A 10875-nucleotide genomic window follows, 5' to 3' on the forward strand; every position below is an offset into this window, starting at 1 on the left:
TTCTGCTGGCACGTCGGAATATAGGATTTCACTACGGGGGGCAGGGGTCTTTATACATTTGAATAATTATCTATTTTTCTGCTTGATGTGATTTGCAAAATCCAAGAATGTGTTTATTCCATGCTTGTATGCACACTCGAATACACACTCAGACATATACACATACACATTCACACTTATCCACCCTCACACAATTACATAAACTCGTACAAACACACACACACACAATTACATAAACCTTTGTAACCGCTCCCCCTCTTGCCTGATCTTTTTAACACAAACAAATGCACTCACCTCATTAAATAACCATACAAATGATATTTTTAATAAACACACACTCTCTCTCGGTCTCTCTCTATCTCACACATAGACACACACATACACACACACAAACCCAATTATATAAATGTACTTTACTTCACATCTTTTATGTATATTTTTCAACACACACACATACACACACCTAATTTAATGAGAGTAACAAGATATCAAGGGAGGTGAGGGGGAGTCCTAGACTCACACACTGATTCAGAAAAGGGCACATGAAGGAGGTAAACAGACTGTTTTCTGCTTTCTACTCTCTTTTTAACAGGATCCTTGATGCAATGGCACACTCATAAAACCTCTCACCATGGTAGCTCTCTCCTGAAGCCTGTGGTCCAATCCCCTTATTTGCTGTGTGTGTGTGTGTCTCTCTCTCTCTCACACACACACACACACACACACACACACAAGCACAAACACACACACACACACATACACATACACACACACACACACACACACACACACTTCAGAGTGTCAGTTTTCCACTTCTTATTGTCATTGGCTTTTCTTTACAGTAAGGGCTTCTTCATGACTCCATATTTAGATGACACACGCTGCCAGATCACTGTGAGAGGAATAGAGATTGGATTAGCTCTTTAAAACCCATCTCTCGGTCACAACTCAGTAGGATTTTTTTGTTTTGTTTGCTCTACCTGAGAGAGGGATCTGCTGTGATAGAGAGTGTGAGTGTGTGTGAGAGAGAAGATAGTAAGAGAGAGGTGGGGGCTGCTGGTTTGAAATATACTGCATTAACAGTGGAAGTTGATTGTGAGATTGACCCCTGCCCACTTACAAACTGAAGGACACACACTCACAGACTCTCTCTCTCTCTCTCTCCCTCTCTCTCTCTCTCGCAGACACACACACATACACACACACTCTTAATAGCATGGATCAATCCTTAAATCATCCTCTTATGTCAGCAGTCATAAGGGAAATGGGTGCGTACAAGACCATGAGGTGTAGTGTTGTAGAGTAATTTATTCATCCATTAAACCCACATCTATTATAGTGCAGGCCTGGCCAGGGACTGCTCATCTCAAAGCTAATGTTTGAACGGAGGCAAATGGTACTAACAGTGCACCTGAGGTGCTCAGCTCACCGTTGCTTTGAAAGCACAGTAACAATCTGTTGATTACTGAGCGCCAGCCAGGCTCCGCGTTCACACGCCATATGGCTGTCAGAAGGGGAAAACAGGTAAACAAGAGAGAGATGCTACGCCTGTTCATCCCGCATTCACGCTCTCCCAGTTCATGTTCATCCTAATCTAGCCATAATCAGGCCCTTTGACATTTTATCCATCTACGGGAACATCAAAACAGACAAAAAATCCCCCACCTCCCTTCAGCCCCTTCCATGGAGAGATGCTGGGATGCATTAAACACTGTGTGATGGAAACAGAAAACATTAGTCTCTGTGGGGAAATCTCTAAGCCTTGTGCAAATATAGTTTCACAACATCACATAATAATATTGCTGTAATCTGTGTGCTTGTCCTGATGATTCTTAGTAAAAGCATTAAAGCTGCAATCAGACTGCGCCACGCCGCATCAAGCCAAGATCAAGTACGCCACGCTTTATGTGGACTTTCCACGTAAAACGGCCCGCTCATCTATCTGCAGTTTCATTCTAATGGACACTCATCATGCCAATGGCTCCGCCTCAACAAACTCATTCAACAGTGCAAAAATGAATGGCTTGCCAATATGAGTAAACCAAATGCTTGTGGTGCTGATGACTAAAGTTTCATTATTTTCCCATGATTGTCATGTTACCCAGCAGAAGTTTAGCAGTGAGAGATAAAGACAGAGAGACAGGGAGAGAGAGGGGGGGGGGTAGATAGAGTGAGAGAGGAGATAGATAGCAGATCGATTGGTTGAGATTAAGGTGTGACACATGTCAGGTGCAGTGACTGCATCCCAGCGTGAGGCTGTATTGACGGGCTCTGGGATACTCATCGGTGCGTGCGTTATCTGAGCCATAGACTTGGTACCCAGCCAGTGCTGATGCTGCTGCTGCTGCTGTCTGCCTCCAGCTCACTGCACACAGACAGATACACACACGCACACACACACACAAATAGAGCCATCTAATGATGCTGCCTGCATAGTTCAGGCTGAGCCTGTTTGTTTTTCACTCAGCTTTATCTGATGATATTTTCTAGACTATTGAAAATACCTTTGTTTTTGCACTGAACATTCAGAGGAAAATAATGCTTCTGACTGCAACATTTTCTTACAGTGCTGCTATTGAAATTCTTGCATATCACATAAAAAGAGTACAATAAGGATGTTACAAGTGGTGTGAGTAAGGTCAAATGATCTGTGTATGTATTCACAGCAAGGGTGCTCAATCAGAAATCAAGCCACAGAACCATAACATCATGGCTCAAGTGCAGAGGAAGAGAACACACCAGTCAGACTACACGTGTCTGGCTTGAGCCAATCGGCTGCCACTGGCCATGCCGCGGTGTGCGCTGAGTCTATTGCTCTTTTGACTTTCGTCTGGACTGAGTCTCTGCACCTCTGGTGTGGTTTTAACACTCGAGTTGGGATTGACCTACAATGACATATGGCAGATTACTTCTCGGCAACTCAAGCTGTGTGTTTGGAAACTTTCAGGGAAGAAAAAAGGGAGATTTGTTGTTGCAGCACAGCGCCATCTAGAGTCACGCAGTAGCTGTGTGCTGTGTGAGGGGTTCAGCTGAATGGTGCTTATGAATGAGTGAGCAGTGGAAAATCACACAGCCAAGCAGATCCTGAATATGAATATCAAGTCATTATATAATGTCCTTTGGTACATGGACAGGCCCAGTTGTGTGATAAAAATCTTGTTCCCCGAAATAAGAAAGTAAGAAGTTCAGTAACTTATATCAATCTTTCAAACGAATTGCACTGCAACTAACCATTGACTGAGCTGCACTAAAACATGTCTTTTGATTGTCTGCCATCTACTGGTCAAATGTTATATGACACCAATAGCTCAGATCCAAGCAGAACTCTTGCCTTATTATATCTTGCACGCATGAATAAGTTATTGCATTAGTTGGAATTGAGCAAGGTGTGTGTTTGTGTTTGTGTGTGTGTGTGTGTGTGTTTGTGTGTGTTTGTGTGTGTGTGTGTGTTTGTATGTGTATGTGTGTAACTGAGTGTTTGTTTGCTTTGTGTGATGGTATCACATTCAATAGAAAACATTTCAAGTCTCAGTATGCTCTTGATAAATTAAAATGTCTAAAAAGCATTCAACCATCATGTACTCACTAACATGCAAAGTGTTTATTCACTTCCATTCATTACCTCAACACACACACACACACACACACACACACACACACACAGACACACACACACACACACACACACATAACAAAGGCCACTGTGCTACAGCCCCAGCCCTGTTCCAGGTAAATTAGTGAAGAAATGCGTGACCAGCCTATTGCCTATTCTGTTCCCAGCGGCCATTGAGCCTCTGAGCCGTGTGCCTCCCCATGCCCTCCCATTAGGCCCTCTCCCAGCACTCAGAGCTGTTCAGCCCCTCTAATCAGGCCCAGCACAGATGGTGTCACGGGTATTATACTCATTAATTAGTAGAGCTAAAAGGCCGCCAATATTTTTCTACCACAATGTGCGGCGCATGACATGAGACTTGAAATATAACGATAACTTCAAAACGAACACATAAGTATGTCATATATTTCAAACTGAGCATGCATCACATTAATAGGTAAATTATCGTGTCTTTAAATCAGTGCAAAATCCATGAACTAATCTGAACACAAAATTGTGTTTGAATGATTGACTGATTAATTGATTGATTGATTATTGTACCAACATTCTTCCCTAATTATTCTCATCTAATACAAATGAAAATCTTTGACATATATTCACCAATACGTGAGGAAAATAGATAAATTTAGCCAATAGTTCGAGTGAAAGCACTGCTAGACTTTAGGGGCTCTTTCTTCAATCAAGCGATCAGACATATTTAGCACAGAACAAGCAATTTCAAGTGTAATTGGTCGTGGCTAACTGATGTAAAGTGAAGTTAAAGGGTACAGTTAACAGCTGAGTGAGTGAATGATTCACACGGTCTTCAAACTCAGAAAACAATTAACTGAGATTACAACCCAACTTTGCCTGCAGCGGTTCAGGAGCCTGCGTCTCTTGGATACTGGTAAATGTTTCAGCACATAATTCAATGCATCTGATGAAAGTCCCTAAAATGTCTTACACGCAACCAGGTGGGTTTTCTAGAATTATCAGGAAATGTTGCTGAGCCGTTGCATCATTTTCACACTTTTATTTCCTCACTTTTGAAAACTTATTTTTCAGGATTTTTTGTTATGGACTGTGAGCAGAAATGCATACTATGGGAAACTTTGTTCCTTGACAGAGACAGAAAGTACTGGGGTGCTTTACGGTGAATTGCTGGTGTCTCCAGCTCCCTGTTCCAATTCAGTGAGCCAAAATTAGTATATTTTATATTTCCATCAAAATTGTGTGTTTTCACAAATATTCAAAAGAGCAGCTGATTCACACATTCCACTTTTTTGTTTGTTCTTCAAAACCACACACACACACGCACACACACACGGTCTCTATCTGTTGCACTCTTGCATGCACTTTCACACCTTGACTCATACCGATACAGACACAGTCCTTTTATTCCACACACTCTTCCCTTCTGCTCCCTCCTCTTCATGTCACACCACGTCTCTCACTTTCTCTGTTATTGTTGCCCTCCTCACAGCTTCTCTCTTTCTCTCTTATTCTCTACCCCCTCTCTCTTTCTCTTTCTCTCCATTTCTCTTCTATTGCATGCTTTCAGGCTTTCAGGCTACTCCAGTCATTATGAGGCAGATGTTTTGTTTAGCCTTCTTCTTTCCCATCTAAAGTAGATTAAGGCAGATGGCTAATTAGGACTCTCACGTAATGCCATGCAGTTAGCACGCTCTCTTGTGCCACTGTGCTCAACTGTCTTCTGGATGGAATACTTGAAATTCTGCGCCTGGTTATAGTGATTGTGTGCGCCTGGTTATAGTGATTGTGTGTGTGTGTGTGTGTGTGTGTGTGTGTGTGTGTGTGTGTGTGTGTGTCTGTACATTTGAGTTTAGAGCTTACAGCTGTATTTGTCCTTGCTGCATTCTGGACTGTTGGTTGCAGCTCTATTATGGCCCTCTATGTGTTACATAAACTTTGGGATCATCTCTCTCTCTCTCTCTCTTTGGGATCATCTCTCTCTCTCTCTCTCTCTCTCTTTCTCTCTCTCTCTCTCTGGGATCATCTCTCTCTCTTTTTGGGATCATCTATCACTCTCTCTCTCTCTTTCTCTCTCTCTCTCTTTGGGATCATCTCTCTCTCTCTCTTTGGGATCATCTGTCTCTCTCTTTGGGATCATTTCTCTCTCTCTCTCTGTCTCTCTCTATATCTATCTCTCTCTATCTAAGGGAGGGTTGTACACATTTGTATGTATGAGTGTACTGATACACGGACATCCATGTAAACCTGTGTGTGTGTGTCTGTATGTGTGTGTGAGAGAGAGAGTACAGTGTGCATGCAATGAGTCATAATGTAATTGTGTGTGAGTGTCTCTCTCCCTCTATGCAAACTCCGCATCATCGATCAAAACTCAAACTCCACCATTCCTGGTGTGGTGAAACAAAGTCTAAGCTGGCAGTGGCTGTGGGGTATATAGAACTATGATCTCCTTTGTGTGTGTGTGTGTGTGTGTGTCCGTGCTTTATGCCTGTGTTTAACTAGGTGTTTGTGTTGGGTGAGCAGAGGTATGTTTATGCAATATGCATGTGAGTGTGTGTGTGTGTGTGTGTGTGTTCATGTTTACGTTGCAAATATAGCCAGTGTGCATCACAGAATATCAAGGCAAACTGCAACATAATCAGTGAATTAGAAATTCAGACAAGAAATTCTGTCTCCACAAATTATGCAGCGACATATTTACAAGACAGACACTCTCACTAACAAGTGGGCCTTCCTCATCGGAAAGTCAATGGGAATGTGTGCCGACCAACAGGCCTAATTTTCCAGACTGCACGTCTCCACTAAGTGCTGAGTCTAATGAAGTGCCGTCACAGGGATAGAGGATCAATGGACAACACAACAGTGACCATCGATCACTCAGGCATTTTCCAGCTGTGTGTCCCCTCCCCCGATCACCCCTCCCCTCTGGACGGGCTCTGTGGCTGTTCTGCTTCCCCTCCTCGGTTACTGTGACTCGGGTAGAGGGCTCGAGCTGAGCAGAGGTGTGAATAATACATTGAGGAGATTGCACATGCTATAATTAAACTAGAAGGCGGGAGGTCCTTATAAGGATGTATAAATGAATAAATGTTACACATACAATTTCTCTCACTTGTTCTCACTCACTTTCTTTCTCTCTCTCTCCTCTCCCACTGCTTCCTGTTTTAAAATAGCAGCACAGAATTGTTGTGCTGTTCCCAGTATAATGGAGTCTTTAATAAAATAAGAGGTTTGGCTTGATTTATTTAACCTTTTGATTTATTTACAATATGTTTTTGAGTCAATAGATAAGAAAGAGAGCGCAATGGGGATACCAAGACATGTTAAGTCCTTTCATTACTCTATCAAGTTTTAATGCTGTTTGTTGAGTATGCACCAAGGTCGTTAAATGCTAGGCTATTTCTGCTGTGCGGAAGCCTATATGTGAATTATGTGTCCATAATCATGCCTGGGAATTATGTGAAGTTGGTGAGTGCTGTTATGTGTGTCAATGTCAACATCAACATGAGCATGCATCCATTAGCTGTTGAGGAAAGAATAAAAAACGTCATGTGCATCTTCACCAGCAGAGGGAGGTTTGAGTATGGGGCAATGAGAATTTACTGTAAGTTACTCACTGAAATGCAGGGAAGTACAATACTTTTAGGTAACCTTCAAAATTCAAATGTATGTCTTGATTTTCATCCAGATGAAGTAACAGTTGCCCCGTGGTATGACATTCATGGCACTGCCAAAATAGATTTGCCAGTCTGCCAGACTATTTCCTAAACATCTGAAGATTAAACTAAATAACTGTAAAACTAGTACCATACCACAGTACTATGAGAGATGCCCTTAAACAAACATTTTTCAGCTTCTGTGACGGCTGTCTCGCTGACATTCTGTTTCAAAACATGGTCTTTTAGCATGAACATTCTTCAATTTTCAAAATTTTCTGTTGCCCTCATTTTGTTTTTATTTTCATGCTTGTGCTTATATTCCTCTGCATCTCCCCCCTCTGTTTCTCAAGTAGCAGTTGTGGTGAAGTTGACATTATAAAACACATCCTCGAACATCTCGGCAGATCTGCAATTCATTAGCCTGATTGGTGGAGTGCTTTGAGGCTCAGCGTGGCCTCCTTGCTTTGATTAAAGGAGAGGCTCGTAAATACAGGGCCAATAAACGATTTCCTCATTACATCAAAGTCACACGGAAGTTGTAAGCGGTCCTTGCATTGGCCACAAGGGCACCACCTTTACGAGGGGGTGGACAGAGGGGGGGGGGTAAGAGGGGAGTTTGATGAACGTCCTGGAACCACGCAGGAAGGAGGAACGTAAACTGAGACTGTCACGCACGCTAACGGACTCAGACGCCAAACTGTGGCAGGTCGGACCCAGCCCCTCTGATGCGTCTGGCTGTGGCAGACACTAAAGCACAACCAGGTGACACACACACACAGTTCCCCTCTAACCATATAGGCACACAGCCATTACACTGAACACTTAATGGCTCAACTTCAGTTTGACATTTTACTGTGTAAAAGCTAAATGGCAGATAAGTAGCTCATGATGTCTGTGAACACATTGCTGGGGTAAATAGCATTGAAACGTTTAACATTTTAGTAATTCTAACTTCAGATGCTTTGCTGAGTGGAGTTTAGACCTAGTCTAAATACAAAATCGCTCTTTTGTAGTGTCAATGTCACAGCTGGGTTTACAGATGATTAGTTTGGGAAGATAAATGCATTTTTCACTCAAAGAAACATTTCTAGATGTAATCTCGAAAGACCATTTATGATGTTGTAATATTTCTATGGCATCTGTGTGAGCATTTTTTGCTTGGATGTTTTGGACATTTGTCTTACTTTGAATATGCTGTGTGCACCATTCCCATGTCTTCATATAAATCTTCCAAATGATACCATTCACATTTAAAATAGATGTTTTTATAGGTTTATAAATTGTGAACAAATTGTGTAACAAAGCTGACCCCTTCAAATTGGGATTCAGTTAAAGTATAAATACAGATAAAATATAGCTCTCAAATCTGTGACTCCGACCAGCCACCTCTCTGATATAAGGAAATAAATAAAACTAAAATGAAGCAAACACTGCTGACTGTCGCGCCAGGAGAATTTGACATTTTTAAGTAAAAAGAACAAATTCACAGAAAATAAAACTCTAGTTTACATTTTCATGAAGTACACCTCGATAATAGTTTGTTTTGGTCTGGTACCCAGTAAAAATCCAACCCACTTAATTTGGAGTAGAGACAAGTTCAACTTGACTAAAACTTCACTTTAAATAATAAAAAAAAATCTCATCACAATATCAGAAAAGGGAACAACATTATGGCCAAAGACAGAATGCAATATTCCCATGGCACCGTTTCTGTACACAAATGTCCATGGGACATCATGGCCTGCTTAGGAAGTGCTGTTGAAATACTCTACCAAACAAAAGGCGCTGGTTGTGAGACTGTGGCAGTCATTTGGCTTTGTGAAAAGAAAATCCATCCATAGGCAACGCAAAAAGACAAGCAGATCAGTCTTCGTCAGGACAAGGTTTGTAGCTTCATAATCCATCTTGTTTGAGACAGAAACCCTCCGACAGCTGGGCAATTATGAACTGTCCACACACAAAAAAAAGCAAACAAACAAAAAGATTATACAAGCTACCTTTAAAAAGAAGCACAACACACACTGTGTCTGTGTCTCTCAAGAGAGGGGGTACATGCTGTAGCCTAGCGGCGTGCCGTAGAGTGCGGTGGGGGCCAGGGGCACCAGGGGCCTGTGATAGGGGTACGTCTGTCCATACAGAGACATAGCACTGAGGGGGAAAGGCAGGCCGAAGGCTGGGGGCAACGGGGGCTTGGAGCTCATCTTGAGCTTCTCCAGCTCGGCCTCTTGCAGTCTCTTGGCCTTGGCCCGTCGGTTCTGGAACCAGATCTTCACCTGGGTCTCGGTGAGCGTGAGCGAGCTGGAGAACTCGGCCCGCTCGGCGATGGACAGGTACTGCTTCTGCCGGAACTTTCTCTCCAGGGCCAGCAGCTGCGAGGTAGTGAAGGGTGTGCGAGGTTTGCGGTTGGTCTTGTGCTTTCGCAGCAGACAGGCAGCACTCACGCCTGTCAATGAAGATGAAGAGTGCCTGGTTAGAGTCTGGATTCCCTCTAAACTTTAAACTTCTCTTACTAGCACACTAAGACGGCCTTCTGTCTTACTGACATAAGCTGTCAACGTCCGGCTTATCTTGACATATATAAAATATATCAGGTTTTGTCATGCAGTTTACATTTTCATATTTATTCTATATTAGCTTATCGAAACTGCACATCAATTTAAACGAAATACTAAGAGAGACACAACATATTATAATTTCGAACTGAAAAATGCTGATTTTACAATCGTCTAAAACATGTATTTGTAGGCCTACTATTATCGGTGCATTTCAAACCAATAGCTTGTTAAAATGTAAAAAGGCTATTGAAATGATTGTTAAAACCGAAAACAATGTTTCTATCTAGGTTAGTTAATATCATACTAAGGCCTACTACTTACGTTGCTGTGATGAGAATTTGGAGTTTGCTGCCCAAGAACTGCAATCGTCTTCCGACTCCGGCGACTCGAGTTTGACCGGTGAAGTTGGAGTGATGTGCGTTCTCATTCCCTCTGGACTGCACGTGTCTCTACCGGGATACAGAACGGAATGTGTCCGTACAAAATTGTTCCACGATGCGTCCTCTGCTTTAGCTGGCGACTCCTTGTGACTCTTACAGCCTGACATTAGCGATTCCACGCTGAATGGGTGACTTGATACTTGGGCTTTGCGCTCCTCCATCGCTCGGTCTCGACTCACGGCTTCGGGTGAACCACTGTCCCGTAGATCAGTCGGGGATGACATCTCTGCAAAACTTTAGTACGTCTCCTGGTGAAGTTGTGACTAGCGTAGCTGAAAGACAGGTCACGAGTTTATGCCCTTCAAGTACAAATGAGACATTACAACACTGAAGTGCTATGGGAGTGAAAAAACTTCGATGACGACGAGAAAGTTTTGACCAATCGCGGCAGTGCCGAAATTTTGAAGAGGACTTTGTTGACATTAGGTGGTGTTTGGTTCCTTGATCACAGGAAAACTAATTTACGTCTCAAGTGGTTTTACCCAGAGAGTCACATTACAACTGTGATTCTATAAATTAAAGAAGCCTAAGATTAGGCATATTTATTTTATATTTTTTAACCGTAGCCTCCAATAGAAAGATACATGACACCGAGTTCCTAATAGTTTCCTGTCAACCTGTTTATGCCAAGTTTCTTA

The 10875-nt window shown here is 42.5% G+C and overlaps 1 protein-coding gene across 1 annotated transcript; it reads right to left on the reverse strand.

The window, feature by feature from the left end:
• Nucleotides 1-8503: 8503 nt before the first annotated feature.
• msx2b (muscle segment homeobox 2b) lies at nt 8504-10671 on the reverse strand. The gene is made up of 2 exons (XM_048237330.1): nt 10119-10671; nt 8504-9685 (listed from the first exon to the last, which is right to left on the reverse strand). The coding sequence occupies exons 1-2, from the start codon at nt 10459-10461 to the stop codon at nt 9279-9281; spliced, it is 750 nt and encodes a 249-aa protein (XP_048093287.1). The 5' UTR covers nt 10462-10671; the 3' UTR covers nt 8504-9278.
• Nucleotides 10672-10875: the final 204 nt, after the last annotated feature.

Source organism: Alosa alosa, chromosome 2, assembly GCF_017589495.1.
Source record: "Alosa alosa isolate M-15738 ecotype Scorff River chromosome 2, AALO_Geno_1.1, whole genome shotgun sequence".
NCBI classification, from domain to species: domain Eukaryota; kingdom Metazoa; phylum Chordata; class Actinopteri; order Clupeiformes; family Clupeidae; genus Alosa; species Alosa alosa.